This window comes from Malaya genurostris, chromosome 2 (genome assembly GCF_030247185.1).
Source record: "Malaya genurostris strain Urasoe2022 chromosome 2, Malgen_1.1, whole genome shotgun sequence".
Classification (NCBI taxonomy): Eukaryota; Metazoa; Arthropoda; class Insecta; order Diptera; family Culicidae; genus Malaya; species Malaya genurostris.
In genome coordinates, this window is record NC_080571.1 from 166,837,047 (window position 1) to 166,859,461 (window position 22,415).

The window sequence follows — 22,415 nt, forward strand, 5'->3', positions numbered from 1 at the left end:
CCCTAGTCAAAAGCAGTACTCATCATCCACCGCTTTACATCAACTTTCTCTGCAGCCAACCTGTCACATATAATGAAGTTACAGAAGCAATATCATACAACTTCCGTAAATCTGATTTTATATCAATGAATAATTTTTTTGAAAGCATTGATTGGAACAATGTACTTCTCCATTGTGACTCTCAACAAGCTGCTGAAAAACTGAGCCACGTATTGCTTTATGCCATCGACCAATTCGTTCCAAAAATTACAAACTCCCATCCCCAGCCTAAATGGGCCTGCGAGCGACTCAAACGATTGAAAACTGCAAAAAAATCCGCTCTGAAAAAATATTCGAAATACCGAACCGATTACCTTCAATCTCGATATTTAGCTTTGAATAACTCATACAAACGGCTTAACTGAAAATTATTCGCAGCTTACCAAAAGAAGGTACAAGACAATCTGAAAAATAATCCTAAAGCTTTTTGGAAGTATGTCAACGAGCAGAGAAAGAAAAGTGGGCTTCCGAGTTCGATGGTCTACGGTGATGTCGAAGCAACTACGACTGAGAGTATTTGTAACCTTTTCCGTGAACACTTTGGCAGTGTATTCAGCAACGATAACCTTGACTACGAAGTAATCGAAAATGCTGCTAATAACGTACCTTACTATCCATCGGTGGGTTTTCCAGCCAGTGTTTCATTTGACGATGTTATTGAAGCGTGTAAAAATCTCAAATACTCTTCGAATCCAGGTCCTGACGATATTCCATCAATAGTATTAAAAAAATGTGCTTATAGCATTGCAACTCCACTAGCCTATGTGTTCAATTGTTCGCTGTCTTCTGGCGAATTCCCTAACATTTGGAAAAAAGTCAATATTATTTCCTGTGCACAAGAAAGGCGACAAGCATATCATCTCGAACTATCGTGGTATTGCGTCATTGAGTGCAGCTTCCAAGTTGTTTGAGTTGATCGTCATGAACTTCATGTTTCGCTGCAGCTCACATTACATCTCTGCCGATCAACATGGATTTGTTCCTAGGCGCTCAACGAATACAAATTTAGTACGTTACAAATCATTTATCATCCGTGAAATGGAAAAAGGTCATCAAATAGATGCTATTTATACTGATTTATCAGCTGCATTTGACAAGATTAATCATAGAATTGCACTAGCAAAACTTGAGCGCATCGGTTTCCAGGGAAGGTTCCTTGACTGGATAAAGTCGTACCTTATTGGCCGCAAAATGTCGGTAAAAATCGGAGACATCACTTCTCAATCCTTCGCTATCACATCTGGCGTACCACAAGGAAGTCACCTAGGACCTCTTCTGTTTCTAATTTACATTAATGACGTCAATCTCTCGTTGAATGCTCTAAGCTCTCATACGCAGACGACTTCAAATTATTCTTCAACGTGTACTGCCAAAACGATGCTAAGTTTCTTCAGGAACAACTTGATATTTTCGGAAACTGGTGTCAGGTCAACAGAATGGTATTGAACGCATCAAAATGTTCCATAATAAGCTTCAACCGTAAACGAAATCCAATAATGTTCAACTATTCGCTTCTCGGTGTTGAGCTACATAGAGTAAGCTGCATCAAAGATCTTGGTGTCATACTTGATAGCAAATTAACCTTTTGTGAGCATATATCGTACATCGTCTCAAAGGCATCCAAGCAACTCGGTTTTATCTTCCGAATGACGAAGTCGTTCAAAAACATCCACTGCTTAAAAGCATTATATATTGCCCTGGTTCGCTCTGAGTTCTCGGCAGTAGTATGGTCACCTTATTACCGTAATGGAGTACAACGAATCGAAGCTGTGCAGCATAAATTTGTCCGATTTGCTCTACGTCAGCTGCCTTGGAGAGACCCTTATAATCTTCCTAGATATGAACACAGATGTAACCTAATTGGACTTGAGCTACTTAGCGATCGACGCAACGTCTCTAAAGCAATATTTATTTCCGATTTGATACTTGATCATATAGACTGTCCCGATCTTCCTGAACAAATGGATATAAACATCCGACGCAGAACTCTCCGGGGAAACTCTTTCCTCGTCATCCAGTTTTCTAGAACAAATTACGCGAAGAATGAACCCCTGTCTAGTATGGCTCGCATATATAATCGATGTTATACAATATTTGATTTTAATCTATCTCGTGTCACTCTCAAACGTTTATTTATTACTTTTTTTTAAACTTGACCTATTATTGAATGTATTTAAGAACCTTCGTATGTAATTTAATTTTGCTTAAGTGTAATGTAGTTAATGTTTGAATGTAAAATATAGCTCGTATTAGTTTTAAGTAAAATTGTATCATTTGGATTTTGTATTATCTGTTGGTACTAAAAGATGAGAAGGTTTTGCGCCCTTTTGAGTAAGTAATAGTTGGTCAACTCAAGAGGGCTTTTCCCTGCTCCAATAAACAATAAACAATAAACAATAATAATAATAATAATAATAATAATAATAATAATAATAATAATAATAATAATAATAATAATAATAATAATAATAATAATAATACTAATAATAATAATAATAATAATAATAATAGTAATAGTAATAGTAACAGTAATAGTAACAGTAATAGTAACAGTAATAGTAACAGTAATAGTAACAGTAATAGTAACAGTAATAGTAACAGTAATAGCAACAGTAATAGCAACAGTAATAGCAACAGTAATAGCAACAGTAATAGCAACAGTAATAGCAACAGTAATAGCAACAGTAATAGCAACAGTAATAGCAACAGTAATAGCAACAGTAATAGCAACAGTAATAGCAACAGTAATAGCAACAGTAATAGCAACAGTAATAGCAATAGCAAGTAATAGCAACAGTAATAGCAACAGTAATAGCAATAGCAAGTAATAGCAACAGTAATAGCAACAGTAATAGCAATAGCAAGTAATAGCAACAGTAATAGCAACAGTAATAGCAACAGTAATAGCAACAGTAATAGCAACAGTAATAGCAACAGTAATAGCAACAGTAATAGCAACAGTAATAGCAACAGTAATAGCAACAGTAATAGCAACAGTAATAGCAACAGTAATAGCAACAGTAATAGTAACAGTAATAGTAACAGTAATAGTAACAGTAATAGTAACAGTAATAGTAACAGTAATAGTAACAGTAATAGTAACAGTAATAGTAACAGTAATAGTAACAGTAATAGTAACAGTAATAGTAACAGTAATAGTAACAGTAATAGTAACAGTAATAGTAACAGTAATAGTAACAGTAATAGTAACAGTAATAGTAACAGTAATAGTAACAGTAATAGTAACAGTAATAGTAACAGTAATAGTAACAGTAATAGTAACAGTAATAGTAACAGTAATAGTAACAGTAATAGTAACAGTAATAGTAACAGTAATAGTAACAGTAATAGTAACAGTAATAGTAACAGTAATAGTAACAGTAATAGTAACAGTAATAGTAACAGTAATAGTAACAGTAATAGTAACAGTAATAGTAACAGTAATAGTAACAGTAATAGTAACAGTAATAGTAACAGTAATAGTAACAGTAATAGTAATAGTAATAGTAATAGTAATAGTAATAGTAATAGTAATAGTAATAGTAATAGTAATAGTAATAGTAATAGTAATAGTAATAGTAATAGTAATAGTAATAGTAATAGTAATAGTAATAGTAATAGTAATAGTAATAGTAATAGTAATAGTAATAGTAATAGTAATAGTAATAGTAATAGTAATAGTAATAGTAATAGTAATAGTAATAGTAATAGTAATAGTAATAGTAATAGTAATAGTAATAGTAATAGTAATAGTAATAGTAATAGTAATAGTAATAGTAATAGTAATAGTAATAGTAATAGTAATAGTGATAGTAATAGTAATAGTAATAGTAATAGTAATAGTAATAGTAATACTAATAATAATACTAATAATAATACTAACAATAATACTAATAATAATACTAATAATAATACTAATAATAATACTAATAATAATACTAATAATAATACTAATAATAATACTAATAATAATACTAATAATAATATTAATAATAATACTAATAATAATACTAATAATAATACTAATAATAATACTAATAATAATACTAATAATAATACTAATAATAATACTAATAATAATAATAATAATAATAATAATAATAATAATAATAATAATAATAATAATAATACAGTTTAATCTCTATATATGGCAACCCTGTTTCGCATGGCATATTTTCACAAGACCCTATACTAGCCCTCCCGAAACCGACGCTTTCAAGTACAAGTTCAAGTTCAAGTTTTATTTCGTCAAGCAAATGTAGACTACATATAAATGGTTTACAATGTTTACTTAGATACTACGCATACAAAGGTCAAGATGTTCGCAATATTGATTGTAGTGGCGCATTATACGATTGATTGGGCTATATTTTGCATAATTTGTTCTAGTGTTTCTTTCTAAAAATAATTTCCTGGTTCGTAATTGACGGCTAGGTATATAAAAATTTAATTGCGATAATAAAGAGGGTGATTGAAAGCGTTGAGAAATAATTTCGCTGATAAAATAAAGCATTGCAAGGTCGCGGCGTTCTTTAAGTGTTTGTATATTGATGAGCATGCAGCGTGCTTCATATGATGGTAGAGGAAATGCTGTCCTCTGTTGTTTTTGAATAGATTCGATGCGTTCTTCGTGAATAATATTGTATGGATTCCATACTAGGCTGCAATATTCCAAAATAGGTCTGACATATGTAGTGTATAATAATTTAATTGTGTATGGGTCCAGAAAGTTATGACTGAAGCGTTTAATAAAGCCCAGCATGCTATTTGCTTTATTGATTATTGTATTGTAGTGTTCCACAAAAGTGAGCTTGGAGTCTAAGATTACGCCTAAATCTCTTACAATTTTACATTTTTCTATAAGTTAATTTCCTAGATGTATGTTTGTGGATATAGTTTCCTACTGAAAGTTATTGAGTTACATTTTTTTACATTGAGTTGGAGTAGACTTTTGCAGCACCAAATGTGGAATAGATTGATTTCGTTCTGGAATATTACAGTGTCGTTGATGTTTTTTATTTCCATGAAGAGTTTCATGTTGTCTGCATATATAAGCACTTTCAGATTTTTTAGTATGAAGGAAATGTCGTTTATATGTAAAATGAAAAGAAGAGGCCCTAAGTGAGAACCCGTCGATACCCGTCAACGCCCGACCGAGAGGATGCCTGGGTCGATCCAGTGATTTCAGTTGGAGGATAGCTTCCGGTTCACTGGCGCCCCGACGATCCTAGCAGTTTTACGTACTACTCGTCTAGTCCCCGACGATGGATCTAGACTACTCCGACGAAGAGCTTCCCGGTGAAGAAGGTTCTCCCGAACCGACGTTTATTCGCTGATTCCTCTTGAGCCTACTACGGTTGCACGCGGCTAGCGGTTGCGGCTGCCTGTTGTTGATCCGCACTCCATTTCCGCTGCAATATGCCCGCAATTTGGGATGCCGCGGTCGACACTGCGTTCCAGTTCTCTACGCAGTGGCACATTCTCTGGATCAGATTTTCCGGTGTGGTGTCCATGCCGCATGCCTCCAGTAGCTCACTCCTTTGAGCCGCGAAACGGGAACATGCGAACAAGACGTGTTCAGCCGTCTCCATCTCATCTGGGCAGCCAGGACATACAGGGGATGTCGCGTGGCCGAACCTGTGGAGGTACCATCTGAAGCACCCGTGGCCTGTGAGGAATTGCGTCAGGCCGAAGTTCACTTCTCCGTGAGGTCTATCTAACCAACTCGAGACCCTAGGTATGAGCCGATGTGTCCACCTGCCGTTGGTTGAGCTGTCCCACTCTTGTTGCCATCTGCGTAGAGAAGCGGCTTTGGAGGCCCTACGGGCGTTCCTGTCTCCTCGCATGCTGTAGCGCTCCGCGTTTTCCATTACTATCAGACCGATAGGCATCATACTTGCAACCACGCAGGCCGCATCCCTCGATACAGTGCGGTATGCACTGATTACGCGAAGACACATCAGTCTATGCGTACTCTCCAGCATCTGTGCGTTGCGTTCCACATTTAGTGCCCACGCCCATACCGGGCTGCCGTACCTGAGGATCGAAACTGCCACTCCTGCCAGAAACCTTCGTTTACTGGAGCGCACAGGCGAGCTGTTGCAGGCGTATTCAACGTGCTTGCTGAAACTGAGTTTGTCGACAAGCATCACACCCAATTGCTTCAGTGATCTCTTGGAGGGGATCACGCAATCTCCGGCATGTACCAACGCCTCCGGTTCCGATTTGCGGTTGTTTACCGCCATCACCTCTGTTTTGTGGTGGGCGAGTTGCAGTTTCCTGCTACGCAGCCAGTCCTCCACCAAGCAGATTGAGTGTGATGCACTCAGTTCGACCTCTTCGATGGATTCGCCGTAGACTGTCAATGTGACGTCGTCCGCGAACCCGATTATCTTGACACCCAGAGGGAGCCTCAACCTCAGTACTCCATCGTACATTATATTCCACAGGATCGGGCCCAAGATAGATCCCTGTGGTACTCCAACCGTAATTGGAGTGCTACGTGTGCATTCGTCGGTCTCGTAGAGCAATACTCGGTTCTGGAAGTAGCTTTCCAGAATCTTGTACAGCCCTTCCGGTACTCCTAGTCGAAGTAGGGAATCAGCAATGTCTGCCCAGCAAGCACTATTGAACGCGTTCTTAACGTCTAGCGTTACTACCGCCGTGGTTACCACCGATGTTATGGCGTCCGCCGTCGACCTGCCTCTGCGAAACCCGTACTGTTGGCTGGACAGTCCTCCTGCCTCCTCTATGAAGGGGGCTAGCCTGTTGAGGATGATTTTCTCAAGGAGCTTACCCACAGTGTCGATCAGACAGATTGGTCTATACGCCGATGGATCCCCTGGGGGTTTCCCAGGTTTCGGTAATAGTACCAACCTTTGCCTTTTCCAAATGTCTGGGAACATACGCTCGTCCAGACATCTCTGTATGAACTCCCTGAACATGTCCGGTTTTGTCATTATAGCCGCCTTTAGAGCCACGTTCGGGATACCGTCTGGCCCCGGGGCTTTCTTTGTATCGAGTGATCTCGCCGCAGTGAGCAACTCCTCGTTCGTCACCTTGTCGACTTCATTCGCTGGTAGCGGAGCTGGCTGCCAGGGGGACGAGTCGTGGTGGGGAAAGAGAACCGTTATGATTTCCTTCAACCTCGCCGGACTACGTTCAGGGGGTGCTAGCGCCCCTCTCGTTTTGGCCATTACCATCCTGTAGGCATCGCCCCATGGGTTGGAGTTGGCTCCCTCACATAGCTGGTCGAAACAGGCTCTTTTGCTTGCGCTGGTTGCCTTGTTTAGTGCTAACTTCGCCGTTTTGAACGCTGTGTTCCTCTCCATCCTCATCTCCGCTGATCGAGCTCTTTGCATCCTTCTTCTAGCCCTGAGGCAGGATGCGTGAAGGCGTGCAATTTGCTCGTTCCACCAGTAGACCGGTGGTCTGTTAGTCCTCGATTGAGCCTTTCTAGGCATGGTCGCGTCACACGCCCGTGACAAGATAGCGACCAACTCGTCCCCTCTCAGGTACGCGTTGTGCTCCTCTAATTCAAGGGCAGCGCAAAACGTTTCGCGGTCGAAGTTAGCCACCTTCCACGCCAGCGTTTTGGGAGTATTGCTCCTCCTTGTGCTTCTCGCCAATTGGCCGATCGTGTAGCGAATGGCTAGATGGTCGCTATGGGTGTAGCCACCATCAACTCTCCAATTAAGATCTCCAGCTAGGCCGGGACTACAGAAAGTCAGGTCGATAAACGACTCGACTCCGTTCCGCTGGAAGGTACTTTTCAGTCCATCATTCGCTAACACGACGTCCAAATTGGCGAGGGCCTCCAGTAACGTCTGTCCTCTCCTATTGGTGAAACGGCTGCCCCAAGCCGTTGCCCAGGCGTTGAAGTCTCCGGCTATCACCACCGGCTTCCGACCCACCTGGTCTGCGGTCAACATGTCGACCATCCGAGTGAACTGGTCTATTGACCATCTCGGTGGAGCGTAGCAGCTACAATAGTAAACTCCGTTTACCTTAGCTATGGCTACTCCCTCCGCTTGTGTTTTCACCACCTCTTACTGGGTATCGACCAGTCGTCAAGATCGCCACCGTCTTGGATTCGTCCGACACCCAGTTCCCGTTATCTACCGGTGTGTGATAGGAATCCGAGAGAATCGCGACATCAATGCCCCATTCCGTCACTGACTGGTGCAGCAATTGCTGGCCAGCTGCACAGTGATTTAGGTTCTGCTGTACTACTTGAATGCTGTTTTACTCCCTCCACTTGTTGAACAAGTAGGTCCGCCCATGACGTGGTTTGTAGTCTTCTTCTTGCTCGCGCATAGCATGTAACGTGGCGTTCTTTCGCATGCATACGCCTTGTGCCCCTCGCCGCCGCAACGCTTGCAGAGGTTGCTCCGGTCTGGGCCTTTGCAATTCCACGACTTGTGGCCAGGTTCGAAACACCTGAAGCACATGTCAACCGCCGGCGGTTGGTAAGCGGTCACTGGACATACCGACCATCCGACCTTTAGCCTGGCCACTTTGAGGACCTTATTAGCATCCGTGGCCGATAGCTTTAATGTAGCTATCTGGGTGCCCAGTGGTCCTTTTCTCAAACGGATGGATTCCTGTGGGACATCCACACCTCCTTGCTCCTTGATGACCATAGCCAGTTCTTCTGCGCTGGCGATTTCAACCTCGTTACGCAGGGCTCTAACTTCGGCCGTAGCGCCCAGGACTTGTTGGGCAAGCGCAACAAGCTCCGTTCCGCCCATCTGAGCTCCCTTTTTAAGCTCGAGCAGCATCTCTCCCGTCTTCGTACGACGGATGCTGCGAACCTCTTTGCCAAGCTCGGCTAGCTTTGCCTCACTCCGCATGGCCTTGAGCACATCGGCGTACTTTTCTTTGTCGGTCTTAACCAACAAAGCCTCACCTTTGTCCCTAGCCCTCCTCGCGGGAATGGGCCCAGCATCTTTTGAAATCTTTTCTTCTTGGCGACCTTCACCCATGGATTCTCGCCGGGTTCGCTTACATGACTCGGATCCGGGGTTCGAGTGCCGAGGTTTGGGTTGAGCCCCTCGCCACGTTCCTTCGCCTCATCATTTCCGCCATGGTCTTTGCTCCTTTTGGCCTTGGGAGTCAGGCGTTTACTTCCTGGAGAATCCCTGGCGCGTTTCCGGCGCTGTTTGTTCCGCTCAATCGTGAGCCGGAGCGCATAGTCGACCGCCTCCTGTTTTATATCGGTATCGAAGGTGAAGGGTTCTGTTTGAGAACACTTCTCCGACTTTCCGCCATCCTCTAGCCGCTCAATCAACGCCTCTTGGTCCCTTTTAGCTACGTTCACGGCCTTACGTAGCTTCAGCAAGTTCACCATCAGCTCCTTGCTAATGTTGGATTTCTCCTGCGTGAATTCAATAATCGTGTCGAGTTGTTCTATGACCGCTGTCATACTCGACTTGATTACTTCCTTCACTTGCTCCCGGGACTGAGGCTTTTCCACTGGTTTGACATGGACATTGCTGTCGCTCGTCTCCTCAGCTACCGCCTCACTCTCCTCTCTCGCACCTGTTCTGGATGGAGACCTCCTCAAACCCCCTCTTGCGAAAGGGTTTATCTCCTTGCTCGACGCCGATGTTGATGGTGTAAAACTCATTTTATATGGGTCCCCCTTTATGGCTACCGTCAAACCCAGCCGAAAGTAGTCGCTATCATGATCCCATGGTTACCTATGCGGTGCAGTGAGGCCATGCGAGGGTTGGCTTTACGCTCAGAGCCGGATCAGCGCAAATCAGGAAAAGGGCATCTGAACCTACTTCCACCCAGTCATCCCAACCAGGTGGCTGAAAGTGAGACGGCGTGCCACGGTTTTATGGGACGGAAGGCAGCTGCGGCATTAGCCTACTCGCCATTTCAAGCCGGTTCCACCATGCTTTACTGAAGGAGTAGAATACCGCAGCTGTCAGCCCTAGTTTCTCTATATATTCCGATCTACCGTATCGTATCCATGGATGGTATGGTAGCCAGTATGCCATAGTTAGGACCTCACTGGCGTTAGTCCTAACGTGCCGTCCAAATTGGCGAGGGCCTCCAGTAACGTCTGTCCTCTCCTATTGGTGAAACGGCTGCCCCAAGCCGTTGCCCAGGCGTTGAAGTCTCCGGCTATCACCACCGGCTTCCGACCCACCTGGTCTGCGGTCAACATGTCGACCATCCGAGTGAACTGGTCTATTGACCATCTCGGTGGAGCGTAGCAGCTACAATAGTAAACTCCGTTTACCTTAGCTATGGCTACTCCCTCCGCTTGTGTTTTCACCACCTCTTACTGGGTATCGACCAGTCGTCAAGATCGCCACCGTCTTGGATTCGTCCGACACCCAGTTCCCGTTATCTACCGGTGTGTGATAGGAATCCGAGAGAATCGCGACATCAATGCCCCATTCCGTCACTGACTGGTGCAGCAATTGCTGGCCAGCTGCACAGTGATTTAGGTTCTGCTGTACTACTTGAATGCTGTTTTACTCCCTCCACTTGTTGAACAAGTAGGTCCGCCCATGACGTGGTTTGTAGTCTTCTTCTTGCTCGCGCATAGCATGTAACGTGGCGTTCTTTCGCATGCATACGCCTTGTGCCCCTCGCCGCCGCAACGCTTGCAGAGGTTGCTCCGGTCTGGGCCTTTGCAATTCCACGACTTGTGGCCAGGTTCGAAACACCTGAAGCACATGTCAACCGCCGGCGGTTGGTAAGCGGTCACTGGACATACCGACCATCCGACCTTTAGCCTGGCCACTTTGAGGACCTTATTAGCATCCGTGGCCGATAGCTTTAATGTAGCTATCTGGGTGCCCAGTGGTCCTTTTCTCAAACGGATGGATTCCTGTGGGACATCCACACCTCCTTGCTCCTTGATGACCATAGCCAGTTCTTCTGCGCTGGCGATTTCAACCTCGTTACGCAGGGCTCTAACTTCGGCCGTAGCGCCCAGGACTTGTTGGGCAAGCGCAACAAGCTCCGTTCCGCCCATCTGAGCTCCCTTTTTAAGCTCGAGCAGCATCTCTCCCGTCTTCGTACGACGGATGCTGCGAACCTCTTTGCCAAGCTCGGCTAGCTTTGCCTCACTCCGCATGGCCTTGAGCACATCGGCGTACTTTTCTTTGTCGGTCTTAACCAACAAAGCCTCACCTTTGTCCCTAGCCCTCCTCGCGGGAATGGGCCCAGCATCTTTTGAAATCTTTTCTTCTTGGCGACCTTCACCCATGGATTCTCGCCGGGTTCGCTTACATGACTCGGATCCGGGGTTCGAGTGCCGAGGTTTGGGTTGAGCCCCTCGCCACGTTCCTTCGCCTCATCATTTCCGCCATGGTCTTTGCTCCTTTTGGCCTTGGGAGTCAGGCGTTTACTTCCTGGAGAATCCCTGGCGCGTTTCCGGCGCTGTTTGTTCCGCTCAATCGTGAGCCGGAGCGCATAGTCGACCGCCTCCTGTTTTATATCGGTATCGAAGGTGAAGGGTTCTGTTTGAGAACACTTCTCCGACTTTCCGCCATCCTCTAGCCGCTCAATCAACGCCTCTTGGTCCCTTTTAGCTACGTTCACGGCCTTACGTAGCTTCAGCAAGTTCACCATCAGCTCCTTGCTAATGTTGGATTTCTCCTGCGTGAATTCAATAATCGTGTCGAGTTGTTCTATGACCGCTGTCATACTCGACTTGATTACTTCCTTCACTTGCTCCCGGGACTGAGGCTTTTCCACTGGTTTGACATGGACATTGCTGTCGCTCGTCTCCTCAGCTACCGCCTCACTCTCCTCTCTCGCACCTGTTCTGGATGGAGACCTCCTCAAACCCCCTCTTGCGAAAGGGTTTATCTCCTTGCTCGACGCCGATGTTGATGGTGTAAAACTCATTTTATATGGGTCCCCCTTTATGGCTACCGTCAAACCCAGCCGAAAGTAGTCGCTATCATGATCCCATGGTTACCTATGCGGTGCAGTGAGGCCATGCGAGGGTTGGCTTTACGCTCAGAGCCGGATCAGCGCAAATCAGGAAAAGGGCATCTGAACCTACTTCCACCCAGTCATCCCAACCAGGTGGCTGAAAGTGAGACGGCGTGCCACGGTTTTATGGGACGGAAGGCAGCTGCGGCATTAGCCTACTCGCCATTTCAAGCCGGTTCCACCATGCTTTACTGAAGGAGTAGAATACCGCAGCTGTCAGCCCTAGTTTCTCTATATATTCCGATCTACCGTATCGTATCCATGGATGGTATGGTAGCCAGTATGCCATAGTTAGGACCTCACTGGCGTTAGTCCTAACGTGCCGAGTCGGCACTCACGCTGGGCTTGTGCACTTTGAGCGGCACACGATCGCTTTAGTAGGACTTGCTTGCGGATACATGCAGCTTTTTGTAGAGAATTAGCAGAGCCTACTGCCAAAGCCCACCACATCCTAGGCAAGCCCTACAACTCGCAGTTGCCGGCGGAGGGGTCGTAAGACCCTTAGACATAGTCCCTGCTGCCCCAACCCCCCAAGTTTTTTTTTTTTTTTTTTTTTACAAGGTGAAATGCATTCACGCACGGAGTGTGGGACTCTCCACAGGACTACCCAACTGTTGATTGGAACTACCCACTAAAACACCTTGGATCTCCAACCCTACCTCCCCGGCACCACCGCTAGGTATTACTTCGGGGTGGAAGGCTATTGGTGCTCACAGCACCCTCCCCAGATTTCTGCAGAATGGGGATCAGCATCCTGCTCTCAAGGAATCGACCAGTTGGATGACGAGGTCGGTCCAGTGATGCCGGCTGGAGGGTAACTTCCGGTTCACTGGCGCCTCGACGACCCAAAACTGATGCTACGTCGCGGAACTACTCGACTAGTCTCCGCCAAAAGATCTAGTCTACACCGACGGAGGGTTCCCCGACGAGGGAAGTCCTCCCGAACCGACGCTTACGGTACGCGTCTACGACCCGACCGAAAGGATGCCTAAGTCGATCCAATGGTTCCGGTTGGAGCGTGACTTCCGGTTCACTGACGCTCAGACGATCCTATCGGTACCACGCGATGATCTACTCATCTAGTCCCCGACAAAGGATCTAGACTACTCCGACGGAGAGTTCCCCGGCGAAGGAGAATCTCCCGACACCGAGTCTCTTACACCACACGGGACACCCGATGGAGTGCCGAGGTCGGTCCCGCGATTCCGGTTGGAGCATGGCTTCCGGTTCGCTGGCGCCTCGACGACTCGAATCGGTGTTGTGGTGGCTACTCGACTAGCCCCCGCCGAAGGATCTGGCCTACACCGACGGAGAGTTCCCCGACGAAGGAGGACCTCCCGAAACCGACGCTTTCGATTCCCGTCAACGCCCGACCGAGAGGATGCCTGGGTCGGTCCAGTGATTCCGGTTGCAGGAAAGCTTCCGGTTCACTGGCGCCCTGACGATCCTAGCGGTATTACACCACGATTTACTCGTCTAGTCCCCGACGAAGGATCTAGACTACTCCGACGGAGATGTCCCCGGCGAAGGAGAATCTCCCGACACCGAGTCTCTTACACCACACGGGACACCCGATGGAGTGCCGAGGTCGGTCCCGCGATTCCGGTTGGAGCATGGCTTCCGGTTCGCTGGCGCCTCGACGACTCGAATCGGTGTTGTGGTGGCTACTCGACTAGCCCCTGCCGAAGGATCTGGCCTACACCGACGGAGAGTTCCCCGACGAAGGAGGACCTCCCGAAACCGACGCCTTCGATACCCGTCAACGCCCGACCGAGAGGATGCCTGGGTCGATCCAGTGATTCCGGTTGGAGGAAAGCTTCCGGTTCACTGGCGCCCCGACGATCCTAACAGTTTTACGTACTACTCGTCTAGTCCCCGACGATGGATCTAGACTACTCCGATGAAGAGCTTCCCGACGAAGAAGGTTCTCCCGGACCGACGTTTATTCGCTGATCCCTCTTGAGCCTGCTACGGTACGCGGCTGACCTGTTGTTGATCCGCACTCCATTTCCGCTGCAATATTCCCGCAATTTGGGATGCCGCGGTCGACACTGCGTTCCAGTTCTCTACGCAGTGGCACATTCTCTGGATCAGGTTTTCCGGTGTGGTGTCCCTGCCGCATGCCTCCAGTAGCTCACTCCTTTGAGCCGCGAAACGGGAACATGCGAACAAGACGTGTTCAGCCGTCTCGATCTCGTCTGGGCAGCCAGGACATACAGGGGATGTCGCGTGGCCGAACCTGTGGAGGTACCATCTGAAGCACCCGTGCCCTGTGAGGAACTGCGTCAGGCCGAAGTTCACTTCTCCGTGAGGTCTATCTAACCAGCTCGAGACCCTAGGTATGAGCCGATGTTTCCACCTGCCCTTGGTTGAGCTGTCCCACTCTTGTTGCCATCTGCGTAGAGAAGCGGCTTTGGAGGCCCTACGGGCGTTCCTGTCTCCTCGCATGCTGTAGCGCTCAGCGTCTTCCTTCACTATCAGACTGATAGGCATCATGCTTGCAACCACGCAGGCCGCATCCCTCGATACAGTGCGGTATGCACTGATTACGCGAAGACACATCAGTCTATGCGTACTCTCCAGCATCTGTGCGTTGCGTTCCACATTCAGTGCCGACGCCCATACCGGGCTGCCGTACCTGAGGATCGAAACTGCCACTCCTGCCAGTAACCTTCGTTTACTGGAGCGCACAGGCGAGCTGTTGGCCATCAAACGAGAGAGCGCCGCGATCGCTGTTGATGCGCGCTTGCAGGCGTATTCAACGTGCTTGCTGAAACTAAGTTTGTCGTCAAGCATCACACCCAATTGCTTCAGTGATCTCTTGGAGGGGATCACGCAATCTCCGGCATGTACCAGCGCCTCCTGTTCCGATTTGCGGTTGTTGACCAACATCACTTCTGTTTTGTGGTGCGCGAGTTGCAGTTTCCTGCTACGCAGCCAGTCCTCCACCAAGCAGATTGAGTGTGATGCACTCAGTTCGACCTCTTCGATGGATTCGCCATAGACTGTCAGCGTGACGTCGTCCGCGAACCCGACTATCTTGACACCCGGAGGGAGCCTCAACCTCAGTACTCCATCGTACATTATATTCCACAGGATCGGGCCCAAGATAGATCCCTGTGGTACTCCAGCCGTGATTGGAGTGCTACGTGTGCCTTCGTCGGTCTCGTAGAGCAATACTCGGTTCTGGAAGTAGCTTTCCAGAATCTTGTACAGCCCTTCCGGTACTCCTAGTCGAAGTAGGGTATCAGCAATGTCTGCCCAGCAAGCACTATTGAACGCGTTCTTGACGTCTAGCGTTACTACCGCACAGTAGCGGATCCCTCGTCGTTTGCGCTGTATAGCTACCTCCGCCGTGGTTACCACCGATGTTATGGCGTCCACCGTCGACCTGCCTCTGCGGAACCCGTACTGTTGACCGGACAGTCCTCCTGCCTCCTCTATGAAGAGGGCTAGCCTGTTGAGGATGATTTTCTCAAGGAGCTTACCCACAGTGTCTATCAGACAGATTGGTCTATACGCCGAAGGATCCCCTGGGGCTTTCCCAGGTTTCGGTAATAGTACCAACCTTTGTCTTTTCCAAATGTCTGGGAACATACGCTCGTCCAGATTTCTCTGTATGACCTCCCTGAACATGTCCGGTTTTGTCATTATAGTCGCCTTTAGAGCCACGTTCGGGATACCGTCTGGCCCCGGGGCTTTCTTTGTATCGAGTGATCTCGCCGCAGTGAGCAACTCCTCGTTCGTCACCTTGTCGACTTCATTCGCTGGTAGCGGAGCTGGCTGCCAGGGGGACGTGTCGTGGTGGGGAAAGAGAACCGTTATGATTTCCTTCAACCTCGCCGGACTACGTTCAGGGGGTGCTAGCGCCCCTCTCGTTTTGGCCATCACCATCCTGTAGGCATCGCCCCATGGGTTGGAGTTGGCTCCCTCGCATAGCTTGTCGAAACAGGCTCTTTTACTTGCGCAGATGGCCTTGTTTAGTGCTAACTTCGCCGCTTTGAATGCCGTGTTCCTCTCCATCCTCATCTCCGCTGATCGAGCTCTTTGCATCCTTCTTCTAGCCCTGAGGCAGGATGCGCGAAGGCGTGCAATTTGCTCGTTCCACCAGTAGACCGGTGGTCTATTGGTCCTCGGTTGAGCCTTTCTAGGCATGGTCGCGTCACACGCCCGTGACAAGATAGCGACCAACTCGTCCCCTCTCAGGTTCGCGTTGTGCTCCTCTAGTTCAAGGGCAGCGCAAAACGTTTCGCGGTCGAAGTTAGCCACCTTCCACGCTAGAGTTTTGGGAGTATTACTCCTCCTTGTGTTTCTCGCCAATTGGCCGATCGTGTAGCGAATGGCTAGATGGTCGCTATGGGTGTAGCCATCATCAACTCTCCAATTAAGATCTCCAGCTAGGCCGGGACTACAGAAAGTCAGGTCGATAAACGACTCGACTCCGTTCCGTTGGAAGGTACTTTTCAGTCCATCATTCGCTAACATGACGTCCAACTTGGCGAGGGCCTCCAGTAACGTCTGTCCTCTCCTATTGGTGAAGCGGCTGCCCCAAGCCGTTGCCCAGGCATTGAAGTCTCCGGCTATCACCACCGGCTTCCGACTCACCAGGTCTGCGGTCAACATGTCGACCATCCGAGTGAACTGGTCTATTGACCATCTCGGTGGAGCGTAGCAGCTACAATAGTAAACTCCGTTTACCTTAGCTATGGCTACTCCCTCCGTGTTTTCACCACCTCTTACTGGGTATCGACCAGTCGTCAAGATCGCCACCGTCTTGGCTTCGTCAGACACCCAGTTCCCGTTATCTACCGGTGTGTGATAGGGATCCGAAAGAATCGCGACATCAATGCCCCATTCCGTCACTGACTGGTGCAGCAATTGCTGGCCAGCTGCACAGTGATTTAGGTTCAGCTGTACTACTTGCATGCTGTTTTACTCTATCCACTTGTTGAGCAAGTAGGTCCGCCCATGACGTGGTTTGTGGCCTTCTTCTTGCTCGCGCATAGCATGCAACGTGGCGTTCTTTCGCATGCATACGCCTTGTGCCCCTCGCCGCCGCAACGCTTGCAGAGGTTGCTCCGGTCTGGGTCTTTGCAATTCCACGACTTGTGGCCAGGTTCGAAACACCTGAAGCACATGTCGACCACCGGCGGTTGGTAAGCGGTCACTGGGCATACCGACCATCCGACCTTTAGCCTGCCCACTTTGAGGACCTTATTGGCATCCGTGGCCGATAGTTTAAATGTAGCTATCTGGGTGCCCTGTGGTCCTTTCCTCATGCGGATGGATTCCCGTGAGACATCCACACCTCCTTGCTCCTTGATGGCCATGGCAAGTTCTTCTGCGGTGGCGATTTCGTCCAGCCGTTTGCACTGGAGTGCAACCTCGTTACGTAGGGCTCTAACTTCGGCCGTATCGCCCAGGACTTGTTGGGCAAGCGCAACAAGCTCCGTTCCGCCCTGAGCTCCCTTTTTAAGCTCGAGCAGCATCTCTCCCGTCTTCGTACGACGGATGCTGCGAACCTCTTTGCCAAGCTCGGCTAGCTTTGCCTCGCTCCGCATGGCCTTGAGCACATCGGCGTACTTTTCTTTGTCGGCCTTAACCAACAAAGCCTCTCCTTTGTCCCTAGCCTTCCTCACGGGAATGGGCCCGGCCTCTTTTGGGACCTTTTTCTTTTTCGCGACCTTCACCCATGGATTCTCACCGGGTTCGCTTACATGGCTCGGATCCGGGGTTCGAGTGCCGAGGTTTGGGTTGAGCCCCTCGCCACGTTCCTTTGCCCCATCATTTCCGCCATGGTCTTTACTCCTTTTGGCTTTGGGAGTCAGGCGTTTACTGCCTGGAGAATCCCTGGCGCGTTTCCGGCGCTGTTTATTCCGCTCAATCGTGAGCCGGAGCGCATAGTCGACCGCCTCCTGTTTTTTGTCGGTATCGAAGGTGAAGGGCTCTGTTTCAGAACACTTCTCCGACTTTCCGCCACCCTCTAGCCGCACTATCAACGCCTCTTGGTCCCTTTTAGCTACGTTCACGGCCTTACGTAGCTTCAGAAGGTTCGCCTTCAGCTCCTTGCTGATATTGGATTTCTCCTGCGCGAATTCAATAATCGCGTCGAGTTGTTCTATGACCGCTGTCATACTCGACTTGATTATTTCCTTCCCTTGCTCCTGGGACTCAGGCTGGTTCGCTGGTTTGACATGGACATTGCTGTCACTCGTCTCCTCAGCTATTGCCTCGCTCTCCTCTCTCGCACCCGTTCTGGATGGAGATCTCCTCAAACCCCCTCTTGCGAAAGGGTTTACCTCCTTACTCGACGCCGATGTTGTTGATGAAAAGCTCATTTTATATGGGTCCCCCTTATGGCTACCGTCAAACCCAGCCGAAAGTAGTCGCTATCATGATCCCATGGTTACCTATGCGGTGCAGTGAGGCCATGCGAGGGTTGGCTTTACGCTCAGAGCCGGATCAGCGCAAATCAGGAAAAGGGCATCTGAACCTACTTCCACCCAGTCATCCCAACCGGGTGGCTGAAAGTGAGACGGCGTGCCATAAGGCCTGCCACGGTTTTATGGGACGGAAGGCAGCTGCGGCATTAGCCTACTCGCCATTTCAAGCCGGTTCCACCCTGCTTTACTGAAGGAGTAGAATACCGCAGCTGTCAGCCCTAGTTTCTCTATATATTCCGATCTACCGTATCGTATCCATGGATGGTATGGTAGCCAGTATGCCATAGTTAGGACCTCACTGGCGTTAGTCCTAACGTGCCGAGTCGGCACTCCCGTTGGGCTTGTGCACTTTGAGCGGCACACGATCGCTTTGGTAGGACTTGCTTGCGGATACATGCAGCTTTTTGTAGGGGATTAGCAGAGCCCACTGCCAAACCCCACCGCATCCTAGGCAAGCCCTACAACTCGCAGTTGCCGGGGGAGGGGTCGTCAAGCCCTTAGACATAGTCCCTGCTGCCCCAAAGTTTCGCACTGCATATTTGTATACCAGTATAAAGATGTGTTCAACATCAACACTTCCACCGTTGCCGTTCGTAATTGAATGTGTTAGTGACGGTGCAAATTATTGAAACTACTCGTGTGTGTCTTGTTTCGGCAACAGTTGCTCGGAAAATGGTAGGAAAGCGACAAAATTCAACTAGTTCTGTATGATTATCTTTAGCACTAAAAAGTGCTTTTGAAAGGGCCTTGTTGGACTTTTTGGCTGCCTTTCTACCGGTTTTCGGTGCCATCGTGCTGACGGTGTCTCGTACGTTCAGAGTAGCTGCTTCAACTTGAATGACACTATTTTTCACATCACATTTCATTTTATACCTGCTACTGGTAGCGGTGTATGGACAGCCTCTTTGCTAGAATTCCTTTCATGTACGCAGAACGGGAAACAGTGAGACGACAGGTCCTCGATGTTGCTCTCGTGTGTTTTGTTTCGGGAACAGATGCTCAGCAAATGGTAGGAACAATGAACCACTCAACTTTTATATGCATGCTCTTGTATAGATGCAGACATCTCGCGTTCTGATTGGGTTAAATCAAACATGTTTTTCAATAGTGTACTATTGAAAAACTTCAATGTTGTTGCAATACACGTTCAAGTTGAAAATTTTCAATTCAATTGGTAGTTAGATTATATAAATCCTTCTACAGATCACTGAGCTATGAGCTTTCGAAATACGAGAAAGGCAAACGTGAGTTATGAATTATCCTCTTTGACACTCATTTGTACCAAACATTTAAGAAAAGTTTAATTTTGATTATGTCACACAACTGAAAATTTTATCATAACATTGTGATCATATTTCCAATGGCATGTCGCAAGAATTATGATGATTCATTAGATACAACAGGAGATATTCACGATCAAAAACTTATCACTCTCTCAGAGGGTAAATTTTGAAAAGGCGCCCAATAGTAAAGTAAGTCGTATTCACGACAAAAAATTAGCGACATATGTAAGATGAAAGTCCAAAATGAATCAATTCTAATACGACGTTTCTAGATGTGTTCTTGGGAGGAAGCTGTGTTGCACAAACGAATGGCGAAATCAATTAATGCATCGCATTTTTGTTAAAAACATATAAAACAGCTGATTTGTCGACATGTGAAAAGACAACATACAATACCTCATGTGGACAATGCATGCTACCAACTCCAAACGATTGTTAAACTGCCTCTGAGTTCACCAGTCAAAGTTGGTGAATGAACTGGAGAAGAGAGAAATACATCAAACAAAGTGGAACAAGCGGCAAATGTAAAGCGGAGAAACGGATGTCATCAACGCAAAGATTATCATTAAAAGAAAAGAGTAATTTTTTTTAATCAATTTTTTTTTAATCTAAGTTTGTCAAAATCGGTTCAGCCATCTCCGAGTAAACCTAGTGAGATTATTTGACACATACACACACATACATACAAACACAGACATTGCTCAGCTCGATGAACTGTGTCGAATGGTATATGACACTAGGCCCTCCTGGCAATTTTTACTAGTCGGTTTTTTAAGTGATTTATGAGAAAGGCAAAAAGAAAAAAACCGTTACTATTGCCATAAAACATCGAAGTAGTAACGCGATTGAAAAATAAACGTTCAGCGCTAAAAATAATTCTCTAGCTCGTCCAGAGACAAATGGTTTGGGAATTTACGTTTGTTATTATGCACATATTTGGATCAGGAAATTGAAGGGAGAGTTATGAAAACTAAATGAATCTCAATGTAATCTTACATCAGCCACGGTTTCGAATCAGATTTTCGTCTAAACTAATATCTATTTCATATTATCATCGATTTACATGTCGTGTAAGATTATTAACAATACTGAAAAATGAGTATAACCAAACTTATAAATAGCACAAGCTCCCAATGGCTACTTTGGGAGAATCTTAACCAACTACGGAGTCTTTAATCCCGATACACACACACACACAAAGAAAAAAAAGACAAAGCTAGGCATTAGTCTGCAGAACTGCAGGAATATAACGGTCCGATGAACATGAATCCAGGATCCCGCGTCTCCGCAAACCGAATCGAATGACAGGAATGACCCAAAGGAGGGGTTCTAACAAAATAAGAATAATAATAATAAATCTTCAGTAGAGAGACCATGTTAATAAGAAAACGGGCACGGCATCAAATCCAGGGCGTGTAAGCACAATCCAAAAAGTTGCAACAAATCGCCGAATGTCATCAAACGAAAAAAATATAAACCACTTGACTTTCATACAGTAATCGCAACCAAGTAAAGTGTCACCAATAGCACAGAAGAAAAAAATACGACGTGCGCATTGCTTGCCCACACACGCGGAAGCGAACAAAATGAGGTAATGTATGAGACGCACAGTATAAGGAGGTTATGGAAAACAACTGTTATATGAAAAAGTACAGGCAAAACTCGATATAGAAGTACCTATGAAGCGACTACCATGATACATGACATTCATGGGATACGACGTCAATGTTAGAAGATACATTGACGCGTGACAATATAACATAGCCAGGTAATATGCATGCAAAATGAATGCACGCGGCTAAGCCTGTCAGCGAAAAGGCACTTCAAATTGCAATGATACATAAACAAGATGGAAGTAAACGCAGTCAACACAGTTAAAGATGACTTGCGTGGGTATAGCACAGCGTTACAAATTGCTACCCCATATTTTACACAGTGAGCATCATCAAGCTCAACTGAATACCATAAACAAACATATGAAAATCGAAGTTATTAATATGTAGAAAACAAAAACAATGCGGAGAAAACAATCACGAAATCAAATGAAATAGAAGCTTCATTACATTCTTGCGGAACGATTATTACTACTGGCAGTAATTCCTACGTAATTCCAATTCCAATGATACCCAAAAACGCAAACGATTAACTCTGAATTATACCCCATGAAGCGAATGATTAATCAACGAGAAGCTCTAATATAAATCACCAACACAGCAGAACGAGCTAGGAATGAAAACGACACGATACCCAGAGTCCGAGACCAGCAACCGTTCTTTCACCCCATGTTATAAAGCAACGATAGAAGCATACCATGGAACAGGATGGCGTCAGAGGAGAACACACACTAACCTTGTTGTAGAAAACTTTGTTACAGAAACATGAACATTTCCGAGCAATAGTCATCGCAACGATGTTGTAGAAAACTTTGTTATAGAAACATGGACATTTCCGAGCATTAGTCAACGCAGCAATGATGTAGAAACAAAACACGGACACTAGTCACTGCCACTGGCATAGTGACAGTGATCTCGGCTTTCGGTAGAACTTCGGGAGAATGTCGGATGAACTTTCTACTTAAAATAGCAAGCTCAGCTTGTATTACAATCTTCGTGTTTCGCCCGAAAGTAAATGTTAGGAGCTTAAAAACCCATAGTCCAAGTTAGCGATCAGTCAGTTTTCGGATAGT

General features: G+C 46.7%; 1 protein-coding gene across 1 annotated transcript in view; it reads left to right on the forward strand.

Annotated features, from left to right (window-relative positions):
- LOC131428971 (GATA zinc finger domain-containing protein 14-like) overlaps window positions 1–11,594 on the forward strand; it is a gene marked incomplete at its 5' end in the record, with an annotated part of 14,601 nt that extends 3,007 nt beyond the window's left edge. The window contains 3 exons of the mRNA XM_058593029.1: window positions 2,551–2,819; window positions 2,895–3,545; window positions 11,563–11,594. Coding sequence (XP_058449012.1) covers window positions 2,551–2,819; window positions 2,895–3,545; window positions 11,563–11,594 — 952 coding nt within the window. The remainder of the gene's footprint in view (window positions 1–2,550; window positions 2,820–2,894; window positions 3,546–11,562) is intronic.
- Window positions 11,595–22,415: the final 10,821 nt, after the last annotated feature.